The following is a 23,906-nucleotide window of genomic DNA, read 5'->3' on the forward strand; positions in this document are numbered from 1 at the left end:
GAGACTGAGGCCGGGGAAGGGAGCAAGTGGGAAGGGACAGAGCTGTAGGAGGGAGGGAGGGGGTGCAGACCCCCGGGAGCATGTGCAGTCGAGTGGACCACGCAGGGTTCTGGCCCCACAGTGGGAACGGTCTGCGAGGGGTCACGATCTCCAGACCAGAGGCACCCTGAAGGGTCTCCTAAGCCTGTCCCTGGAGGACAAGCACCCCAGACTGTCAGGGCCGCCCTTGCATCCTCTGCCAATGAGCATACCCATCCCTGCCCCTCTGGGTCTCACAGTGACAGGGATGGGAGCTGGCTAAGGCAAGGGAATATTTACCCATGTTCCAAACACACAGCCCCTTCCTCCCACTCTGCTCTCCCCTCTGGGGCCTTCAGGTGCCCCAGACCTGGTCTTCCTGCTCCCTGGGGGCAGCCTGGGAGGGAAGGAGGGCCCCCGAGGAAAGGAGGTGCCTGTGCCTGGCATGTTCCCTTCCACCAGCCCCCACTGGGCCACTGGCACAAGGCTCATGCCTTGCTGAGTTCATAGAGTGGAGGCCTGAGGGTCTCTGAGGGGCTTCTTCCTCACCCCTCGCTCCCCATCCCTGAGTGCCCTGCCCCTCCTAGCACCCCAGGCCCCAGCCCAGCAGGAGCGGATGGCGAGATGTCCAGAGGGCAACATCACTGGTGTTTATTAACAAGGAGCCAAAAAGGACATGGGTGGGCTGGGGACACAGCAGAATGGGGACAGAAACCCACACGGTGTGCAGGGGACGGCTCAGGCATTATCCCTCCCTAACCCATCTCTCGGGGCAGTGGGGGCCCCGGGGCTGCCCCTCTCAGGCCGAGGTGCCGCTGCCCTCCATGGGGCCGAGGACGCATCCCGGAGCAGAGAGCCACATGCACGGGCCCCCTCCGACTCTCTCCGCACCCGGGGCCGTCCACAGCTGACGCCAATGTCCTGGCAGTACCTGGAGCTGGAGGAGACAGCAAGGGCCACCAGGGCAAGGGAGAAGGGAAGAGAAGGGACCTGCAGCCTGACCATACCCCCCTCAGAGCATCCCCACAGTTCGGGGTCGGCACTCCCCAGCCCCACAACCCAAGGTCCATAGAGGGCAGCTGTGGACCCTTCTAGGAGTGCAAGTTCCCCTCCCACCCCACCCCCAGCCCAGTCACCCCATGCCCTCCCCTCCTCCACAGGAGTCCTGCCCCAACCCCCAATATTCTAGCTAAAAACACAACCAAACCATGCAGAGCCCCATGTGCCCAACCAACCCTGCACATGCCCACCATGGCTGCTGCCCAGCTGGGGTGGGCTGCGGGTGAGACACAATCTGCACTTTGGTTGTCTCTGCCCGCCCGCCAAGATCGCCCACCTGCTGCCCTTCCCTTGCCCCATCTGCCCCTCCTCCTAGGCCCTGGGCCCCTCCTGCTGGAGACCCCCACGTGACACACCCAACTCTGAACCCTCCCTCTGAGGGCCTCAGGTTGCCCTGTGCACCTCCACCCCCCACTGTGTACTGGCTGGGTGAGGGCAGGCACCCCCAGAAAAAAGAGGGGCTGGGCCCTCAGCAGAGGTCAAAGGTGGTCCCAGAGGCAGTTTGGAGGGGCCTGGGTGGGGGTGGTGAGTGGAGGAGAGGCAGGAGGGGTAACCATCACCACGGCACCCCCCGCCCCGCCGTGCTGCCCCGTCCACCTGCCTCCCGCCTCACATCATAGACTCCTCCTCCTCCTCCTCGGCCATCTCGCGGTCCACCTCGATGGCGGTGTTCTCGAAGCTGGTGATGCCCCCATACTTGCGCATGTGCACCATCAGCGGCTTGGGCGACTGGCTCCCGGCCAGCGTGGCCACGTACATGCCCGTGCGGTTCTCCTCCAGCGACGGGCCCCAGTCCATGGCCGGCCGGCTGGCCTGCTGGAGTCGCTGCAGCACAGCAAGGCGGGCTGAAGCTCTGAGAGTGCTCCCTGCCTCCCCACAGGCCTTCTGGGGGTGCTCTCCAGTCCAAGACTCCTTCCAGGAGTGCTCCCTGCCTCCCCACAGGCCTTCTAGGAGTGCTCCCACCCTCATAGACCTTCCAGGAGTGCTCCCCACCCCCAAAGACCTTCCAGGAGTGATTCCCACCCCAAAGACCTTCCGGTAGTGCTCCCTACCCCCATAGACCTTCCAAGAGTGCTTCCCACCCCCACAGATCTTACGGGAGTGCTCCCCACTTCATATATCTTCCAGGAGTGCTCCTCACCCCCATAGACCTTCTGGGAGTGATTCCCACCCCAGGGACCTTCCAGGAGTGCTCCCCAAGCCCATAGACCTCCTGGGAGTGCTCCCCAGCCCAACAGGCCTTCCCGTGCTCCCGGGATTAATCCTGGGACACACCCTGGGGATGGTGCTAGTATCCTCAGGGCGCTGCCTCCCACCCTCAGAGACCATCCTGCTGCCACACGCTTGGAGGTATTTGGGGCACAGATTAGCTGCTGTTCCTTCTCTGCTGAGGACAGGTGCTGAGGACAGGCAAGGCCCATCAGAAGTGCTCCCGCCTCTGAGCTTCTGAGGCCCTACTCTGGGCCTCATCCCCCACGCTGAGCACAGAGGCACAGGGTCTCCCCAGGGAGAGGGACACAGCTTGGCTGCTCCCTGGCTGGTCTCTGCCTCAGTCTCCATGGAGGAGGGAGCTGGCTCAAGTGGGGGGTGCAGCCTGGCAGCCCGAGAGCACTTCCTTCTTCAAGCACATTCTCAAGACCCTGCCCTGCCCCCTCTTCTCCCACCCGCAACATGACTCAGCCACCTTAGGTGGCACCTTGGGGTGCAGATTCTGGGAGGGCCTCTGCAGGGCCTGAAGCCCAGGAACACAGAGCTCGGATACTCCCGGAGCCTGAGAATGCCTGCTCAGCGCCTCTGCCACGAGCCCTGCCATGCTCACTGCAGCCACCCGGATCCCTGCTCCAGCTCTGCTCAGTGGCCTGAATCCTGCCACTCTCCTCACACCGCCCCCCCACTGTGTCCCTTTGCCTCCCAACTCTCTCCAGGTCACCCCGTCCCTCAGGTCAGGTCTCTGTCACCATCTCAGAAAGCCTGACCAAAGCCTGGCCTCATCAGCTCTTTCTCTGCTTCTGCTTGGCTCTGCACAGCACACCCTGCCTGGGTCTGCACACCCTGCCTGGGTCTGCCTCTCGCCATTTCCTCTGTTAACATCCAGGCCCAAGAGCAAGGACTGGGGTCCGGAGCGATAGGCCAGAGGGGAGGGCATTTGGGGATGGAGCAATGGTACAGCAAGTGGGGCATTTGCCTTGCACGTGGCTGACCCAGGTTCAATTCCCAGTATCTCATATGGTCCCCTGAGCACCGCCAGGAGTTAATTCCTGAGTGCATGAGCCAGGAATAACCCCTGTGCAATGCTGGGTGTGACCCAAAAAGCAAAAAAAAAACAACCACAACAACAAAACAGAGGGGAGGGCAATTGCCTTGCATGTGGCTGACCTGGGTTCGATCCCCAGCATCCCATATAGTCCCCAAGCACCAACTGGGGTGATTCCTGAGTGCAGAGCCAGGAGTAACCCCTGAGCATTGCCAGGTGTGGTCCCCCAAAATAAAATAAAAAATTTAAAGAAAAAGAGCATGGACTGGGGTTGGTTTCCGGTACAGTAACCCCGGGAAGGGGTTTCTCACCTGCAGGTCGCTGACAGCAGGTGCCAGAGCTCTGCCACCTCTGTCCTCAGAACCAGGACTGCAGACAGGGCGGCACTCCCTGAGGGCACTGAGGACCCTGCCTCAGCTCGGGTTGCTGCCAGCTGTGCCCTGCCCCACCCTGACAGCTCAAGGCCTCGCACAGTCCATCTGCCCCTCCCCAGACAGCGCTTCCCTCCCCGTGGCCAGGCTGCTCTCCTCATCCAGCCCATGAAGAGCTGCTGGGCAGAGAGGGGGCTTCACTGCGTAGCAGAGCAGCAGGTGGACCCAGGACCCCCATGGCTACCCCCTGATGCTCCCCGTGCCCAGAAACACAGCCCAAGGGGAAGGGGAGGCCGAACGAAGCCGAAAATGAGCTTCTGGGGATGCGACCCCCCACTCAGCAGCCCCCTCTCCTGCTCTCGTGAAATAGATGGGGGAGGGGAGAGGAGGAGGTGCAGAGACAGGAAGGGGCTGCGTGTCAAACAGCAGACGGGGACAGACAGACAGGGAAGCCTCAGGGGCGCAGGGACGGACTTGCAGGCAGGAAGAGAGCAGACTGTAGGGGTCAGGTCGGGGCAGGCTGGAGGCGGGGTATGGGGTTCTCAGAGTGTGACTCTATACACATGCCAGTGTCAGCTCTCAGAGGTTTCGTGGGCCACCATGCCTCTGAGGAGTGACCACCAGGGCTAGAGGGTCACAGGAGCTCCGAGGGCCTGTTGGGGTGGGGGTGCATGAGAAGCATGAAGTCTGTGGGCTGACGGGAGGTGCGGTTCCGTGCGAGGTGTAGGGTGTGTTGGGAGTATAGGGGTGCATGTTGGGGGTATCACTGTCTCACTGTCATCCTGTTTTCATTGATTTCCTCGAGCAGGCACCAGTAACGTCTCCTTTGTCCCAGCCCCAAGATTTTAGAAAGTGCCACATTCGAGGCTCTTTCAGGGTCAGGGAATGAGATCCCTCATTGTTACCGGTTTTTGGCATATTGAATATGCCACAGGGAGTTTGCCAGACTCTGCCATGCGGGCAGGATACTTTTGGTAGCCTGCCAGGTTCTCCAGAGGAAGAACTAGATAATAAGATGTCATGTTGGGGGTGTGTGGGTATATATTGGGCTGTGAGGGGGTGTTCAGAGGTGTGTGTGGGGACAGTAGGGGTGTATTCCAGGTGGGAAGCTGTGAAGGGATATGAGGGTACACTGGGACTTCAGGGGTGTTAGGGGTATATGGGAGTATGCGGGGTATGTTGAGTGTGGGACTGTATAGGCGTGTGTGGGGGGGGTAGGGGTGCTCAGTCTCTCCTGCAGGCCAGGCTCACTTAGCACCCCTCACTGTGGGGGTCCCTGAGGCCCAGAGCGAGCCAGGGTCTCTGTGGGCTTGCGCTCGGGTGCCAGTGTGTCCCTCTGGCCAGAGCTCACATTGTCACCCCACCCTCTCCAGCTCACTGACTCCCACCGACTTCTGGTCAGGGCGCGGGTGCTGGGGTTAGGTCTGGCCCTGGCCCAGCTCCCTCCCTTGTCCACTCAAGTGTCTCCAAGACTTGTGGACACTGGCCAGTGTTGATGTCCTCAGAGGGTGTCCCTCCCCAGCCAGAAGGAGGGAGGATAGAGTCCATCCCACAGGACAGACTCGGGCACCCCCGCCTCACCCCCATGCAGGCCTGAGCCCACGTGGAGCTCGGGGGACGGGCTGCAAAAACGGCTGCAGGGCCTGAGTGAGGATCTGGTGGGGTGGGAGAGCCCTGGTGGGGGGAGAGGGGACAGGACAGACAGACAGACAGACAGACAAGAGACAGATGGATGGACTCACCTCCCCGAGCGAGCCCTCCTCTCAGCACAGCCACCAGCATGCCGGCCGGGGTCATGAGGCAGGACAGACAGACAGACGGACGGACGGACGGGCAGACTCACCTCCCAGAGCGAGCCCTCCTCTCGCAGCACAGCCACCAGCATGCCGGCCGGGATCATGAGGCAGGACAGCAGCCCCATGAGGATGCCCAGCAGCTCGGCCCAGGCGGGGAAGCGGTAGTTGCCGTACTCGGACGGCTGGTACTTGACGATGCTGTACACCAGCAGAGCCTGCGGGCAGGGGCTCCCACACTCACGGGGGGGCTCTGCACCCTGCCCAGAACCTGCCACTCCAGCGCCTGGCACGGGCCCTGCTCCCCGAGGACCCCACCTCGAGGTAGGGGACAGACTTGCTTCAAAAGCACCTGGTGGACTCCCGAGACAGGATCTTTGGAGCCGTGCCAAGCGCTGGGCAGAGCAAACTGGGGAATGTCCCCCACCCCCACCCTGATTGGTCAGCAGTGCAACCAGATGCAGGGTCGACAAACCCGCGGGGTGTCTCGGGACTGGGAGAGCAGGTCCTGACTTGTGCCCCACCCCCAGGCCCTGCCTGCCGTTACCAGGAGCGTGGCCGGCGACAGGAACAGCCAGCAGGCCCTGAAGTAGAGGCCCGGTTTGAAGCCCAGCATCATGTGGATGTCCCTGCAGAACCTCTGGATGCCTGTGTGGGAGGGAGAAGGGCCACACGGAGCTCCCGGGTGGGCGGGGACCCAGGGCAGGACCTCCCAGGACCCTCCCACTCCGGAGCCCGGCTCACCATACACTCGGGTGACCGCAAGGCATGTGGTGATCACCACCACCATGAGCCCAAAGCTGGCGCTGTAGTCATCCAGAAGCACGAGCCAGTACATGCCCCCCTGGTATGAGACACAGAGCTGGGCCCCGGGCATCTCAGCAGCATCCCCCCAACCTCCAGATGGGGTGACCCCTGGGTGGGAGGGACAGTAGGCCCTGGGGAGGTCACTCAGCAAGGGCACGGGCCTCGGGGACTCAAAAGCCAGGACTAGGGTGAGGGTCTGGGGGGAGAGGCCAGGCCTGGAGTCACCCTGGCTGCAGACCCCCACAGCAGGCATCTCCTGCCCTGCCGTCCAGAGCGCCACTCACATCAGTGGTGAGGACCAGCCCCATCAGGTACATGGACACGCAGATGAGCCCCGAGAACACAGCCTTCTTGGGCCGCAGGTAATAGGGGAATTCGTCTGTCACAGCTGTCACGATGGTCTCCAGAAAGGCAAACTGGTGGGGTGGGGATGGGAGGGAACGATGTGACGGAGTCCTGCTCCATGCATTGACACACAGCACACACACACACACACACACACGCACGCACGCACGCATGCACAGACACACAGTACCACATCTCACACAGTACACACAAGCGCGCGCGCACATGCACACAGACACCCAGTCCCATATCTCACACAGCACACACACATACACGCACACACAGACAGGCAGTGCCACATCTCACACAGCATGCACACACACACACACACACACACACACACACAGACACACCAGTCCCTCATCTCACGCAGCACACACATACACATACATGCATGCATAGACACTCAGTACCACATCTCACACAGCACACACACACAGACACACTGTCCCACATCTCACACATTACACACACACACACACACACATGCACACAGTCCACACACATGCATAGACACAGACACACGTGCACAGACACACAGTCCCACATCTCGCAAAGTACATATATACACACGCGCGCACACACACACACACACAGTCCCAGATCTCACACAGCACACACACATACATGCATAAACATACATAATGCGCACACACACGCACACGGTCCCACATCTCACACAGCACGCACACACATGCACAGACACGCATGCCTCACCCCCACACCCCCACAGCAGTGCGGACGAGGCCCACCTGGCTGTCCAAGCCGAGGGTCAGCAGCATGAAGAAGAAGAGGAAGGACCAGAAAGGGGCCAGTGGCAGCATGGTCATGGCCTGTGGGTACACAACAAAGGCCAGGCCAGGGCCTGCCCCCAGGGCACACGGTGTCAGCAGCCAGGCATGCACACATGCACCCCCCCCATACACACACATGCACACACACACACACACACACACACACACACACACACACTGGTGCCCCTCAGGCACACAGGTTTAGGCAAACTCAGAGGGGCCCGACAGCACACTCTCCTCTCTTGACTCATGCTCCTAAGACACGAGTCACATGCTCACACACCAATACAAGGCCCAGGACAGTCTGCACTTGAATACGGTGCTACAAAAGTATCACTCCAGCCGTTACATGCAAGAACCCTGCCTGCACATCTGCTAGGGACGGGGCTCTCGGACAAACAGGAAGCCACGCAGATGTGGCGACTCACGAGCGAGGGGTCAGAGAAGAGAGAAGCGTGCACAGAAGCACGACCTGCACATGTGGACAACCCGGGCCCTCACTGGCTCGCTGACCAGCCCTCACCCCTGGGTACCCAGCACCCTGCACACCTGCTTTGGCCACTTGGTCCACAGGCACGTCCAGCTCCTGGGACATGTAGCCCAGCACGGAGAAGATGGCGAAGCCCGCCAGGATGCTGGTGATGGCGTTGCCCAGGGTGACGATGAAAGTGTCTCTGCGGCAGGTAGGCGCACAGGCCAGGTGAGGCCCCTTGCACCCGACACTCCCTCCCTCTCCCCCCACCGCCCCCGTCTGAAGGCTGTGCTCACCGGTAGATGTTCTGGTGAAACGTGTTGTAGGAGGCAAAGGTGAGGAGCCCCCCGAAGCCCACACCCAGGGAGTAGAATATCTGAAGAGCAGCTTCAATCCACACCTAGGGGCAGGGGGCTTGGTCACAAGCTCCAGCCCTCCAGAACCTGAGTGATCGCTGAACTGGGCCCAGTTCTGAAGGAGCCAGCACCTCACATACCACCCATGGGTTCATGTCGATGGGGAGCCCATGGGAGCTCTCGCCCTCCTCCCCAAATTTGGGGGGCCTGGGACCCCCGCTATGTAGCCTTCACAAGCCAGGTGTCCAGCCTGCCCCCTTCACTAATCACTAATCACTAATCACTAATATGGAAAGTGATGGGGAAAGCATGTTCTGCCAGGGAGGGGTTAAACGACTGTGGCCATGCCAGCACCCCTGTGGTTACTGGGGCCCTCAGGGGTTGAGACAGACCTACCTGGACTCCCCCCAAACCCCCCACCCCCCATCCCGGATCTCCCTGCTGTGTGACCTTAAGCTCCTGCTGGGCCCTTAGGGGCTCTGCTTCTTCCCTCCCCAGGAAGGAGAGCTGTGTCTGCTTCCCTGGCTCTGCATAGTGCTGGGTACTAGGGTGAGCTTGGGGGCGATCCCCAGTCTGCCTGCCCTCCCTGTGCCCGCCTCACCTTGGAAGACAGGAGGTGGTGGAACTGGGGGGTGAGATAGAACTGGATGCCCTTCCAGGCCCCCGGGAGCGTGACCCCGCGAACCAGCAGCATGAGCAGGATGAGGTAGGGGAATGTGGCCGTGAAATACACCACCTGCGGTGGGGGCGCATAGAGGGCCGTCACCCCTCGCACTCCATGCCACTCACCAGAGCCCCACCCCACCCCACTCTGCAGCTCCCCTGAGGGTTCTCCCATGTTCCAGGTGCCCCCTGCCTGCCCTGCAAACCCACCTTGAGTGACCGTGGATGTCTGGAAGGTCTTGCCTGCTTCCCTCTGTGCAAACGTCCTGCCACCACCCGAGCTCTCCCTGTCCCCTTCATCACCACCTCTTCTTGCCTTCTTTTTGCTTGCTTGTTTGTTTTTTTGGGGGGCCACACCTGGCAATGCTCGGGGGTTACTCCTGGCTTTGCACTCAGGAAAGACTCCTGGTGGTGCTTGGGGACCATATGCAATGCCGAGAACCAAACCTGGGTCGGCCATGTGAAAGGCACACGCCCTCCCCTCTATGCTCTCTCTCCGGCCCTTCTCCTCACCATCTAGCTGCTTCCGCCCCGTCTCTCTAGTCTTTCCACACAGATGCTTCTCTGCAGAGGGACACACTCTAATTCATGAGTGAGGAGAGAAGTCCTGCAGGTTTCCTAGTCCTTGCCGAGCCTCTGGGTGACTGAAACGTGCACCCATGGCTCTGGTTGCCCCCGCTCTGCAGTGACGCCCTGCAGAGGACAGGCCCAGCCCAGGGTGCTCTCCACCTTCTAGGCCACTAGGCAGACTCCGTTCTAGAATGTCTGCAAACTGGGGAAAGTTAAGATCCTTCTCTAAGCAGGAGCACCTGCAGTGGCTAGCGGCAACCTCCATGAAGCATGAAGCCTGGAAGGAGCCAACACTGGGAAAAGAGCTGCTGGAAGACCAAGAAAACCACATCCTGATAAACCAACAAATCCCCTTGACCGAGCTGGGCCTGAAGCCCACCCTCCTCACTTCCCCACTGCGCATGGACACTGGCTGAAAGGGTCTGACGATAGTTACCCTCCAAGCATTCAACACACTTGCTTTGGCCTCTTTAGAGTGGCAGGCTCATTTTTAGATTCCTTTTTTTTTTTTTTTTTTTTTTTTTTTGCTTTTTGGGTCACACCCAGTGATGCACAGGGGTTATTCCTGGCTCTGCACTCAGGAGTTACTCCTGGTGGTGCTCAGAGGACCACATGGGATGCCGGGAATCAAACCTGGGTTAGCCGCGTGCAAGGCAAATGCTCTACCTGCTGTGCTATCTCTCCAGCCCCAGGCTAATTTTTAAAGTTTCTTTTTTTTTTTTTTTTGCTTTTTGGGTCACACCCAGCAATGCACAGGGGTTACTCCTGGCTCTGCACTCAAGAGTTACTCCTGGCAGTGCTCAGGAGACCATATGGAATGCTGGGAATCGGACCCAGGTCGCTGCATACAAGGCAAACAGCCTACCCGCTGTGCTATCTCTCCAGACCCTAAAGATTCCATCTTAAATAACAATGGATCCTTCTTTTGGGACCTTTAGAGTCTAGTGAGCCAACCTAGCCGGTGTGTCCCTGCCCTCACCTCCTTCTCCAGGCCCCCCCCCCATGCCTGAATCTTCTTGTCTTCCCCTTCTCACTCCAGCCAAACTCTGTACCCCTGACCACCACCCAGCTCAGACCCCACCCCGCCATCCCCGTGTTCCACTCCCAGCATCATCACCTTGCCCGAGGACTTCACTCCCTTGAGGATGCAGAGGAACACGATGACCCAGGCGAGAAGCAGGCAGAGGCAGAGGTTCCAGCGGATTTCACCAGGGCTGCCGATGCCCCGGCTGCCTTGGATGTGCAGGACATAGCGGCTGCAGAGGGAGACAGAGTCTGAGTGAGCGTGGGGCCTACCCCAGTGGCACTCAGCTCCGCCCTGAGGCTGGTACCCGGAATCTGTGTGGAGCTGGGGCTTGCTGTGTGCTCCCTCACATTGCTGGGTCCCTCACTCTTCCTATGCTATCCTAGCCAACAGAGACAAAGGGCTCTCCCTATGCATAGAGCTGTGCTGCGTCAGTGCTTATAAAATAGTGAATGAGCGGAGAGAGGCCTGAGAGGTCAGAGCTTCCAGGAGACTGGCCCCCAAGCTCCCGTGTCCTCTGTCTTCATGCTCCTCTGTGCCAGGAGCACCAGAAGCACTGATTCGGGCACTCACTACCAACCAGGCCACAGCAACATTTATTGGCATGCCTGCTGCTTTCCTTTGGAAATCACGCCACCACTCCCACATCAAAGAAGAGGCCAAACATATCATCAAAAGGCCCAGGAACAGCCAGTGTTGGTGGGTCTGTGATGGGAAAGGAGCCCTCTCACCCCCAATGCCAGGGGGATGTCAGCCTAAATGGAAAGCAACACAGAGATCCTTCCAAAAATTGGGACTAGAACTGCCATGTGACCCAAAAATATAACTCACTAGCACCTATCCTCCAGACCCAACAGCATTAATTTAAAATTATGCAATGAACGGGGCTAGAGTGAGAAAATCGCGGGTAGAGCATTTGCCTTGCACGTGGCCAGGCCAGGGCTTAATTCCCAGCATCCCATATGGTCCTCCAAAGCACCTTCAGGAACAACTCCTGAGTGCAGAGCCAGGAGTAACCCCTGAGCATCACTGGGTGTGACCCAAAAAGCAAAAACAAACAAACAAAAATAAATAAAATTATGTGATGAACACACCTAGGTTCATTACCGCACTTAGTACAAGATCTGGGAACAGCTCATAAACCCAACTCCAGATGAATGGATCAAGAACGACGCAACTCTGAGGAAGAACAAAAGCATGCAATTCACAGCACACAGAACTGGAGGACATCATGCTGAGTGAAGTGAGTCAGAAAGGAAAGGGATAGATACAGAACCATCTCTCTCATAGGAAACACACAGCAAGGTAGCAACACAGCGCCCAAAGAGACATAATGAGATGGGGCTGAGGGTGCTTTCAGAGGGAAAGTCCTTGGGGGAGGGAGGTGAGAAGACTGGCGAGGGGTGTATATGCATGAGAAACATTTATTAACAGTATTAGAGGGCCGGAGTGATACTACAGTGGGAAGGGCATTTGCCTTTCCATGTGGCCAATCCAGGTTTGATCCCCGGCATCCCATATGGTCCCCCAAACATTGCCAGGACTCATTCCTGAGTGCAGAGCCAGGAGTAACCCTGAGCATCGCTGGGTGTGACCCCAAAAGAAAAACAAACAAACAAAAAAACACACAACAACAGTATTGTAAACCACAACATCTCAATCAACAACAACAAAAAAAATTTTTTTTAGAAGAAGCCTAATAAATAGTTCAAGGTCTCACACGGCTGTTCAGGTCAGAGTCCAAGTCCATCCGCCCCGACCCCCTGCGCTGACCCCTGCACAGCGGCCTGCTGCCCTGACCTCCAGTACTCCTCGCTGGGGCTGACGGTGCTGCTGAGGTTGAGGGCCAGGGCCCCATTGCCGCCCCGGTGCTCCCGGCAGAGGTCCGTGTTCCACCAGTTGCCGCAGTGCTCCCAAGGCAGGTTACTGGTGAGGGAGGCGAAGAGGTAGAAGAGGACGTAGGCGATGATCATGTTGTAGTAGATAGCCACCAGGCCTACGATGAGCAGCATGGCCGCACCGGCACCTGGGGAGAGAGGGCCTCAGGCCTCTGGAGGACACCCCCCCCCACTCTGCCGGAGGCCACAGGAAGGAGTGGGGGGGTCACGGGCTGAGGCCTCACCTTTGAAGAGCGGGCTGAATTTCCACACAGCCAGCGGCCCCAGGCTGGAGAACTGGCCCAGAGAGAGCTCCAGGAAGAAGAGAGGGATGCCGCAGATAGCCAGCATGAGGAAGTAGGGTACGAGGAAAGCACCTGTGGGCAGGCACAGCGGGACGGGCAGGGCTGCGACCCCACACCTGCCCCCCAGACGTCCCAACCTGAAGGGAACCTGGCGAGGGGTTCCTCTTCTTTCATACCAGGAAACCCCTGAGGGCCAAGCCTGGGGTATGCGGATCACTCATGCCCCCCACCCCTCCACACACAGACACACAGACACATACACACACACACATACACACACACACACACATACACACACACACATAGCCTCACACCTCACACCCAGACCAGCACTGGCTGCCGAGTGAAGCATAAAGGAGCCAATGAATTAATACGTGAATTCCTTGCCCCCTCAGCACACGCACGGCCTTCAGAACAGGGCTCCAGTTCACCTGTCTCTCTCTTGCTCTCCCCACTGTCTGCTGCCCAGATAATTCTTCTGCCTTCTCCCCACTTGCTCACAAGTCCCAGCCAGGCTGCTGAGGGACCTGACATTCCCCCCCCCACACACACACACCCAATTCTATCCAGATTCACGCAGACAGTGGCAGCACACAGCCTCCTCAGGACAGAGAGGATTAGTGCAGGGGGCGGTGTGGGGAGAGGGGAGCCGAGGAACATGAGCAGGGAAGCCCATTCAGAAACCAGCTCCAGCCCCCCAGTGCGGGTCTTCCCAGCTTCATCTGCTTCTTTCTGAATTCCTAGTGTGTAGTGAGCTCGGGAGACATGGAGGGGAGCTAGGGGCACACGGTGGCTCTGGAGAAGAGGTTCTGGGGTGGCCTGTGGACACAGCCACCCTGTGACCATGGGAAAGGAGCCTGATCCCACCAGGTTCCATGTCCTTATCCAGACAAGAGTCCCTGACTCTCACCCCTGCTGTCATCAGGGCATGGAGGGTCCAGCCCAGGTAAGTGTTCAGCCCACCTGGTGAGAGACCAGAAACCAAGATTCACAGGAGAGTTGGGGCCACAGAGGCCGGCTAAGAAGGGAGGAAGGAGGCTGGAGCGATAGTACAGTGGGGAGGCCGCTTGCCTAGGGCTAACCTGGGCTCCATCCCCCCATTCCATGTGGTTTCCTGAGCCCGCCAGCAGTGATTCCTGAGTGAAGAGCCAGGAATAAGGCAGGGCCCAGGAAATGCCCATCTAGGGGCGAGAACATTGTGGGTCTCCATAGGAGAGGACAGGGGCGGAGGAGCCTGGCTGTACCCCCCTTCAGATGCCCCTGAGGGTGAGCTCCCTCTTCCAGCCCTAGGGTCCTAGGAATTGCCCAAGTCCTCACAGGAGTGGCCAGCAGCCAAAGTCTCAAGACTTCAGTGGGCACTGGCCCAGGCCCTGGACACCCCTTGGGCAGACCCGGGTGCCACACCTACCTCCTCCATTGGTGTAGGCGCGGTAGGGGAAGCGCCAAACATTACCCAGACCCACGCAGTAGCCGATGCATGACAGCAGGAAGTCCAGTTTGCCTGTCCAGTTCCCCCGGTCTGCAGCAAAGTCCACGTCCAGGTCCACATCACCCTGGTCGCTGGGTGTCATCAGCAGGTCTGGGGTGACCGGCTGCCAGGGAGAGACAAAGAGGTGAGTGGGAAAAGTGAAGCCTGGTTGAAACCATGACCCGCTACTGCCAAACAAGAATGGAAATTGAACAAGGGAGACAGGGAGATGTGGAGTATGGGCTCAAAAACTAACAGCACTCCTGGTGAGCAGCAGCATATGTGGGTGTGGCCTGGGGGGCAACAATGTAACAGAATTAGCAGGTAGCCTGGGTTTGGGGGACAACAGTGTAACAGAATCAGCAGGTAGTCTAGGTTTAGGGAGGCAACAATGTACAGGGTCAGCAGATAGCCTGGGTTTAGGGGGTAACAATGTAACAAGTCAGCAGGTAGCCTGGGGTTTTGGGGCAACAATGTAACAGAATCAGCAGGTGGCCTGGGTTTGGGGGGCAACAATGTAACAGAGTCAGAAGGTAGTCTGAGGCTTGGGGGGCAACTATGTAACAGTCAGCAGATAGCCTGGAGTTTTTTTGGGGGGGGGCAACAGTCTGGGTTTACAGAGGCAACAATGTAACGGTGAGCAGATAGCCTGGGTTTAGGGAGTCAACAATGTAACAAGGTCAGCAGGTGGCCAGGGGTGGGGGGGCAACAATGTAACAGGGTCAGCAGATAGCCTGGATTTAGGGAGGCAACAATGTAACAGGGTCAGCAGATAGCCAGGGGCTTGGGGGGGGGGCAACGATTTAACAGGGTCAGCAGGGGCCTCATCACTAAGAACAGTTGCTTTGGGGGTCAGGGAGAAAGAACAGGAGTTAAGATGCGCAGGGCCCTGGTTCAAACTCTGGCATCACATGGTCCCCTGAGCCCACCAGGGTTAAATCCTGCAGGTCCAATGAGCACAGCTGGGTTTGGCCCGATTGGTCCCCACCACCACAGAGTCCTAGCACTAACCACTGAAATGTCCAACCTATTTGTTGAAGAATTGCCAGGACAGCTTCTGGAGGCCCTTGAGAATTTTTTGGGAGACCCCTGCAACCCCGAAAAAAAGAAAACAATCTGCCTTGATCTTAGTTTGGTGCATACAGAGGCCCAATGGAAGGATGGTCTTGATGGCAATGATAAGATAATAATGGCAGTGGTGGTAGTGGTGATGACTGATGAGCACAGTCTCTGCTCAGAGGTCCAACTCACTCTCAGAACAACCCAACTGAGCAAAGGAGCTGCTGCACTCGCTCCGATGATGGTGAGTCTGCGGCTCCCAGAGGGAGCAGGCAGAGGGGAGAGCTCGCACCCCAGCCTGGCCTCTGTCTTGCCCCAGCCCACGTCTTCAGCCTCCACGTGCTGTCTTGCTGCCATGCTTTTTTTTTTTTTTAAGATCACACATGGTGGTGCACAAGGGTTACTCCTGGCTTCGCACACAGAAATTACTCCTGGCCATGCTTGGCGGAGCATATGGGAAGCTGGGAATCAAACCCGGGTTGGCCGCATGCAAAGCAAATGCCCTACCCACTGTACTATTGCTCCAGCCTTGCTGCCACATTTTAAGAAGGGCAAAGACAGGTGGAGCATGTCGAGAGGAGAGGAGGCCAGATGGAAGGTGCTTCCCGGGAACAGGAGGGAGGGGAGTGGGGTCATGACACCAAAAGGAGAGCCTCTGGGGGACCATGGGCCTCAGGAGGGAAGGCTTAGACTCCAATTCAACAAGGTCTCTGGCTTAGGTCTTGGGCAGCAGGAAGCTCAGAAGCCCTGACAGGTCTCAAAAAGAGCCCTGATGGATGTGGCCCCTGGCACAGAGGGAAACTGGCCGGGAGCTCCATCTGGCCTCCTCTCCTCAGGAGCCTGGCCCCAGGACTGTGTGTTGGCATGTCCACGGTTGTCTGGGTGGAGGGCCTGGCCAGCAGCCACAGCTACCAGGACTGTCTGGACCTCAGAGCCAAGCTCAGCAAGTCACTCCAGGAAAGAATCTGGACTGGGGAAGGAGCAGTCACACCATCCTGCCTATCCCTGAGATGCCAGCTCCTGGTGGTGTAGACACAGTAGGCCCCAACACTCAGGCAGGACCCTGTGCCCCATCAGCAAGACCCCAGGCTGGGAAGCAGGACATGGATACTCGAGTCCCTGGCTGGCTCAGAGCACTGGGCCGCTCCAGCGAGGAGTCCTCTGAGCCACGGTTACCCCAGAGGATACTGTGCACATCGGGTGTACCAGTGTTCCCAAAAACACATTGTGTGGGGTGTTGTTGCATGTCAGTGGAAATGAAGATCCACTCAGAAGATTGAGGAACACTGGGTTAACACAATCAAACAGTCTCTGCTGCAGGATGGACTCTCACGGACCGGGGCCCACCATTCTCCAAAAAGGACTTGGAACAGCCTATGTTCTCCAGTTCTAGCTTTAAAAGGGCCCGCGGGGGAGAGACAGTACATGGGCATGGCATTTTGGCTTGCATGCAGCCAACCTGAGTTTTATCCTTGGTACCCCATAGAGTCCCCTAAGAACTGCCAGGAGTGCTCCCTAAATGCAGTCAGGAGTAAGCCCTGAGCATTGCCAGATTTGACCCCAAACCCAAAATAAGTGAAAAGGTCGGGGGCTAGAGAGATAATGCAAGGGTAAACTTTGCTCTGCACATGTTCCCAGACACCACATACAGTTCCCCAATCCCTGCCAGGAGGAAGTCTTGAACACTGTCAGGTGTGGCCCAAACCTCCCTCCCCTCCCAAACAGCTGCAGTGAACTTAGACCATCTACAGTAGCTGTGGGGAAAAGGTCATGAAAGAAATGCCCCTGGAAGGGCTGGAGAGAGTACAGCAGGTAAGGTGCCTGTCTTGCAAGTGGCCAACCCAGGTTTGTTCCTGGGCATCCCATATGGTCGATCCCCTGAGGGTTGCCAGGAATGATCCCTGAGTGCACAGCCAGCAGTAAGTTCTAAGCACCGCTGGGTGTGGCCCTAAAACAAACAAATAAAGAAGAAATATCCCTGGGGACACTGGCAGCAATTGGGGACCAGACCAGACTCTCACACAGGGACTTAGCAGCTAGATCAGGCTTTTCTCTAATGCCACCCTCCGCCATGGCAGGAGAGGCTGTGCGGGGCCCGGGCATGGAGCCAGGAGGGAGATGAGAGAGAACAAATCAGAGGACAAGGGGGTCCATAGTAAGGGGCGGGATAGGCGGGTCAGGATGGGTGACAGTCGGCTGACTCCCACTGACAGTGACAATCAAGGGGGGCATCCTGCTGACTTCCGAGTTGTGACGAGGGGGACAGCCTGGCACGACATTGGATGATGGTGACTGTGACGAAGAGCATGAAAAAGCTGGTTTCAAAATCACTGTGCTGCAAGGCTCGGAGTGATTATATGTCAGTCCCGAGTGGTGATCGCAGGGGTGCAGAGGGAAGAGGAGGGGACAGCAGTTCCCACGTCTCTCAGCCCTCTCAGCCCATCCCCCAGGTCTTTCTCCAGCTGGGTGAGCGTCAGTACCCTGGAAAAACCCAGGTGGGCCCCTGAAAGCCCTGTCACTCTGCGACCCCAGCCCCATTTGTGCCAGCTGGCAGGAGGGCCCAGAAATGATGCTCCTCTGATCCCTCGGAGGAGAGACGCGGCTGCCCTTTCTCTGCTGGCAGAGCAGGTCCCTCTGTTTCCATGGTGACAAGAGTTCCCAGAGCAGGATGCTGCTAGTTCTTCTGTCCCCTCACCCCCAATCACAGGGCAGCCGGCTCCTCCCCAGGTCAGGATACTGGGGTCCTCCAAAGCTGAGCTCATCTAAACCCCAGGCGGTTCCCAGAACCCTCCCCTCACTGGATGAGCCCCAGGAAGTGGGCATGGACAGGATGAAGGGCAGGGCTGGAAACCTGGGGGAGTTTCCCCAGCAGGAGTCACACCGGATCATGGGCCCCATCTGTACCCCCCTCCTAGGAACCAATGGAAGGACCTGGGAGACAGAGTCCTATGGTAAGGCCCTCAACCTTCACCAGGGTGAGCAAGACCAGGCTTCTGGGTCCAAATTCCTCATTGTACAGACTGAAACAGAGCTATGGGGAGGGGTGGGGAGGAAGGAGCCCGGGGCTGTGTCTCTCTCAGTGAGTTCCCCTGCCTGGACTGGACAAACCAGGGAGGGCAGGCAGGCCCATGTCCCCCATGTTGGTCCTAAGAGGCTGCACCCCTCTATGTCTTGATTTTCTGTTCTATCTAGTGGGGGTGACAATGCCCCCATTAAATTGTTGGAAGATTACATGACCAAAGGCTTTACCAAAAAAGCCAGGCAAACCCCTAATGTGTGGTCCAGAGTGGGGAGGTGGGGGGGAGGAAGGGTAGGAAGGGTAACAGGGAGCAGGTTCCTGGACACCTGAGAGCTTCATAAATGATCGCCAAAGTCACTCAGGTCAGTGAATTACAAATTCTTTAGGGGTGGGAGAGAGTATCGCAGGTAAGGTGCTGGCCTTGCACATGGCTGACCAGGGTTCAAACCCCAGCATTGCATAGGGTCCCCCAATATTATCAGGAGTGATCCCTGAGCATATAGCTATAACTCTCTCGCTGCTTGGGGGAGAGGGGGGGCTCAGGAGATCTAATGCCCCCCAGGGTGGCAGGGCTGCTCTGGTGCCCACACTCAGACCAGCCCAGCCCGAAGTCACAGAGTGGGTGGCATCTACAGAAACTGCACCCAAGGGTCCCCACTCCTTAGCCAGACCGGGTACTCTGAAGTCACATGCCAGAGACTGCCTCCAATGTTATCCCTCCCACCCAGCTAGGCTGGGGGTCCAGCTCATTGGTGGGAGAGCTGAGCTCTTCCCCCCCCCCCCCCCACACACACACACTCAGGTCTGACCAGCTCTTCTGCCCCACCCCCATGGTGTTGGGTCCCCTCCTCTCACCTTCCCTGTCTTTGCCCTTCAGGGCTTTGCTGGGGTCCCAGCAGGGAGTGTTGGGGGGAGGGTGTTACAGCTACCTGGCCAGAGAAGGGGGTGGAAGGAAGCTGGCTCCCAGGGCAACCCCGCAGCAGCCAGGACCCCTCTGTTGGCCCCCTGGGGGCTGCACCAACGGGTAAAGATGTGGGCCAGATCCGGTGCCCCCGCCCCCGCGGGCAGCCTCCCCTCGGGGGGAAGGAGCGGGCACGCTGAGGAGGGGTGCCTCCTGGGACCACGGACACCTGTTCCTGGGCCTGGTCCCTCACCCCTACATGGCGACCCCCAGACAGGGAGCGGGGTGAGACTGGCTGAGGTGGGGGCTCCCCGAGACCCCGCCCCTCCCTGCAATCTGCTCACGGTTTCTGTGCACCCTGAGAGGGGCTGGGTCTCCTCGTTTCCCCCCTCCCGGCCTCGCCCGCCGCGATGGGGATGGGTGCTGGGGGAGGGGGAGGGCAGGGCCGCGCCCGGCCCTCCCTCAGGTGCGCCCTACCTTGCGGAGGTGAGCGCCCTGGAGCTTCTTCATCCTGGAGGGCGGGCGCCCGGCTGGTCTCCGGGCTTGGCCGGGGCGCCGAGAGCGAGCGAGGCGCGGGGAGAAGCGGCCGCGCCTTGGCCCCGGCTGCGGGCTGGGGGCGCGGGCGCGGGCGCTGCCGTCTCGGCGGGGCTGCGGGAGCGGGGCGCGGGGAGGGGCTGCACGGCTGCGCCCGCCGAGACTCGCCGAGACTCGCAGACGGACGGCGCGGGATGGACCGCGGGGGGGAGGGGGGATGCGTGCGCCCCCGCACGCAGAGCTGCGGATTGGAGGGGCCGGAGCGCGGGAGGTGGGGGGGGGGGTGTCCGCGACGGAGACGCGGGAGGTCTGGAGGCCCTGGCCACCACCGGCTTCTGTGTGACCTTGGGCAAGTAACCTGCCCTCTCGGGTCTCCCTGTCGCCCGTTGGGCTTGAGACAGGTAGGCCCTGGCGTGGACACTGTCTGCACGGGGCGGGGGCGGGGGGGTGGGGGCCGGGGAGCAGGGACTTGGTTCTCAGCACCCCTATGTCCGCCTCTCTTCACTGTGTGACCTTGCCTGCTGTGACCAAGCTCCGGGGCCACTTCTTCATCTGCAAAATGGACAGAAGCAGCTCAAACTCCTTTCAGGGACAAAGCTTGTGTGCAGAAAACCATTTTGCCTGTGGTTAAATACAGCATTTACTGACAGATCGTGTGGCTGAGGGTTGCTCTGGCTGTCCACGGAAGGACAAGGGCATGCATCAACCAGGACACTGTCTAGAGCACGTAGAGGCACAGCCTGGGCAGGGCTTGTGAGCACTGCGCAGTGAGCAGGAGAGATGGAGCACTTAGCCGCATGCAGATGAGGAAGCTGAGGGGCTGTTGCTCACTCCGGGCTGCAGAGCTAACCTGACTGGCTCTGCATTGTGTGGCCTCAGGGACCTGCCTAGCTGGGGAGGTCCTAGTCATGCCTATTCTGGGAGGATGGGCTGGGAGTTCGGGAAAGGAGGAGTTGTGACACATTTTGGCCCAGGTTTCTGGCCCCACCTCAGGAAGGTTATAATTTTGTGTCTGTGCCGTGACAACTAGCAGGCCCATGCCTTACTGACCTGTCAGCGTGTGGACAGGGGCTGGGGAGGCTGAGATGGGAAATGATTAGCTAGGGCAATCGTTTGCAAGGGCTGATGGGAAGGAACCAGGATGTGCACCTGGAACTAGGCTATGTTGCCAGGCATGTTAGGAAGCAGGCTCCTTCCTTCCCTCAGTCCAAAGGGTCACCCTCCATCAACCAACAGCAGGCCTGGGGGAAGATGAGGGTGAGATGAGGGTTCCTAGCCCTTTCCTCCGTGGCTCCAGAAAGGAGCTGCAGAGAATTAGGTGGAAGCTTGACTAAGACCTGCCAGTCCCAGGTCCCCACACTCCTTGGTGCCACTAGCTGCTCTCTCCCTCAGGGAGGACCAGGGACTCTCCCAGGGAGGAAATCTTTCTTTGCTCCCTATCACTGCATTCCAAGGTCCAACTCTTCAACTCTTTCCAGTAGTGTGGAGAGACGAGTGGGGGCCTCTCACTCTGCACCTGAGAAAACTGCCTCAGAGGGCGAAAGCCACATGCTCTGACAGCCTGTGACCTCTTCCAAATGTCGCCTAGGACAGGGACAGTTTAGCCTTGCTGAACTCCTCCCTGGAGTTGGTGGGTGGGTGTCCTTCATTAAACCCTATGGAGGGGCTGGAATGATAGCACAGCGGGTAGGGCATTTGCCTTGCACATGGCTCACCTGGGTTCAATTCCCAGCATCCCATATGGTCCCCTGAGCACCGCCAGGAGTAATTCCTGAGTGTGGAGCCAGGAGTAACCCCTGTGCATCGCAGGGTGTGACCCCAAAAACAAAAATAAATAAATAAATAAATCCCTATGGAAGGTCAAGGAGCCCCAGGGACAAGGAGCAGAGCATGGGTCAAGGGCCCTAGGGGGCTGCTTCTCCAGCAGCACCTGCTCTGGGCCTGGTACACCTGGTTGGTGTGCGAACTGTCCCTCCTTCCCATCTTGCACACACACGTACGTGTACATACACACACATGTGCACATGTGCACGTGTGCACACACACTCACACAGAGGGAGGACAGTAGCCTCCCTGGGACAAACACATCAAAGGTGAGCACTGGACATCTGCAGCAGCTGCTAGGCTGTAAGAGGAGCCAAGGGGGTCAGGCCCAGAGGGGCACAACTTGCCAGATCTCCGTGGCACTGCGGGAGTGTCAGGCCTGGGGTCAGCCACACCCAGGCGTCGGGTTGACCCTCCTTTCCCCTCCAGCACAACCTTGTTGGCCAAGCCTGTGCTTTCACACAAAAAGCAAACCACCCCCAAGATTTCCTAAACAACATTGACCATATCAGCCGGCTGCTCCAGGCCTCTGGCATGGCTGAATCCCTGTGGTGGGAGGCTCCCTTCGCCCCAGTCACCAGGAATCTGAGTACTGCTTGGCACAGTTACTCCTTTGGGACAAGGCCCCATAGCCCAGCTCTGACTCCCTCTCTTCCTGAACTCCTTTTGTTTCTCCCTCTCTCTGGTTTTCTGGTCTCACATGAAATCACAAGTGCAAAGGCGATGCGTGCTGATTTAAGGCAAGTGTGAGATGAAAATGTCCTTCCTTTTCGTATACAGGGAGATATTTTTATATGCATATAAATAAACACTTTTAATTTGCTTCGACGTACAGACTTTATCACAGCAGAGCATGTGTTTTGTTACCCCAGTGAAGGGAGGCTGTGAAAAAATGAGGCTCCAGGCAGCTAATCCATCTGGTGCGGTTCAGAGAAAGTGGTTCCGGAGCAGCCAGGCCAGAACGGAAGTGCCCTCTAGACCCATTGTGCCCCCAGGTCTCTCTCAGAGAGAAAACATAAACTCACTAGGGATGCAGAGGAAGCAGTGGCAGCTGCCCTGCAGGAGAGATGGACAGCTCTGAGCAGTGGGCTGGGCACAAGTTCTGCAGGGACCAGGGGATCCCCTTTTGGGATCATTGCAATAGCTGGGTCCAGGCCTGGAGACCCAGCCCAGCGGGTAGGGTGCTTGCCTTGTGGACAGCCTCTGAGTCCCCACCAGGAGTGATCCCTGATCACAGAGCCAGGAGTAAGCTCTGAGCACCACTGTGGCCAAAAAAAATAAAGCAATGTCAGGGCTGAAGCGATAGTACAGCAGGTAGGGCGTTTGCTTTGCACCCGGGTTCGATTCCCAGCATCTCATGTGGTCCCCTGAGCACTGCCAGGAGTAATTCCTGAGTGCAGAGCCAGAAGAAACCCCTGTGTATCACCAGGTGTGACCCCAAAAGAAAAAAAATAATGATGATGCAATGCCTAGCTCCTGGGAGGGCTCTGGCTGCAGGGAATTCCCCCTTCCCCTGGCGGTCCTGGTGTTCCTGCCATGGAGTGCATGCCCAAGAGCAGGGACTGTGAGCCCCGCCCAGTCCCTGGGCTTCTGAGTGGATGTTGACCAGCCTGCACCCTCCTGGCTGGCGATGGTCTTTCTGTGGCTGGGGATAACTCAGATCTTCACTGTCACCATGTGACCTCAGCTCCTGGGCTGGGAGACGGTTCCAAGGACTGAGTGCATGCTTTGCAAGTGGGAGGTCAAATTTCATGCCCTGAGCACCAGGCCTGGTGTGGTGCTCAGCCCAACTCCACCAGCCCCTCAGACTAGTGTGTGCTGGGCAGTCCTTTATCTGCCTCTGAAGGGCGCAGAGCAGCTCATGAGAACCTGAAGCCTCGCAGCAGGGTAGAAGGGACCGGGCTGTTTCCAGCACCCCACATTGCAGGGGACTGTGGGTCCTGCAGGGCTCCTGGGCTGTGAGGCCTGGGGGTGCTGACCTAAGGAAAGCTCGGGGGCTCCTTGGCTGTGGGACTGTCCAAGCCTTTGATGAGCCGGGGACCTCCCCCAGAGGGTAAAGCCGCATTTCTCCCCAAACTCAGCAGCCCAGAGTCCCTGCTTCTCGCCCACACAGGCCTCTCGGCTTGATTGATGTGGGAACACGGGAAGAGGAAGCAATTACCCCGGGCCACACAGCAAATGTTTCTGAAGGTCAGGAAACTGTGTTGGCTGGCTGCCAGCCCCCTCCCCCCCCCCAGGCCCTCCTCCTCCTCTGCTGGGGACACCTGGAGTGCCCCCAACTCTGCTTGCTGAGCCTGCCTTTCAAGTCCACCCTCCCTGGAGAGACGACAGTGTCCTCAGGACACAGGAACCAGAGCAGGACCTGTGACTCTAGGGACCTGAGTGGGGAGGGA

General features: G+C 58.6%; 1 protein-coding gene across 2 annotated transcripts; it reads right to left on the bottom strand.

Annotated features, from left to right (window-relative positions):
* Positions 1-749: 749 nt before the first annotated feature.
* Positions 750-19,873, bottom strand: SLC6A7 (solute carrier family 6 member 7). Of its 2 annotated transcripts, XM_056124623.1 has the most exons (15): positions 19,633-19,872; positions 14,117-14,300; positions 12,649-12,780; positions 12,327-12,552; positions 10,620-10,758; positions 8,871-9,005; positions 8,210-8,313; positions 7,991-8,115; positions 7,400-7,512; positions 6,587-6,718; positions 6,240-6,339; positions 6,043-6,143; positions 5,546-5,713; positions 1,691-1,902; positions 750-955 (listed from the first exon to the last, which is right to left on the bottom strand). In XM_056124623.1, exons 1-15 carry the CDS (start codon positions 19,663-19,665, stop codon positions 757-759), a joined length of 2,103 nt encoding a protein of 700 aa, XP_055980598.1. In that variant the 5' UTR covers positions 19,666-19,872; the 3' UTR covers positions 750-756. The 2 variants fall into 2 exon arrangements, with proteins under 2 accessions (XP_055980598.1, XP_055980599.1); XM_056124624.1 differs by lacking the exon at positions 750-955 and having other exon boundaries at positions 1,687-1,902; positions 19,633-19,873.
* Positions 19,874-23,906: the final 4,033 nt, after the last annotated feature.

This window comes from Sorex fumeus, unplaced genomic scaffold, assembly GCF_029834395.1.
Source record: "Sorex fumeus unplaced genomic scaffold, SorFum_2.1 ptg000051l, whole genome shotgun sequence".
Taxonomy (NCBI): domain Eukaryota; kingdom Metazoa; phylum Chordata; class Mammalia; order Eulipotyphla; family Soricidae; genus Sorex; species Sorex fumeus.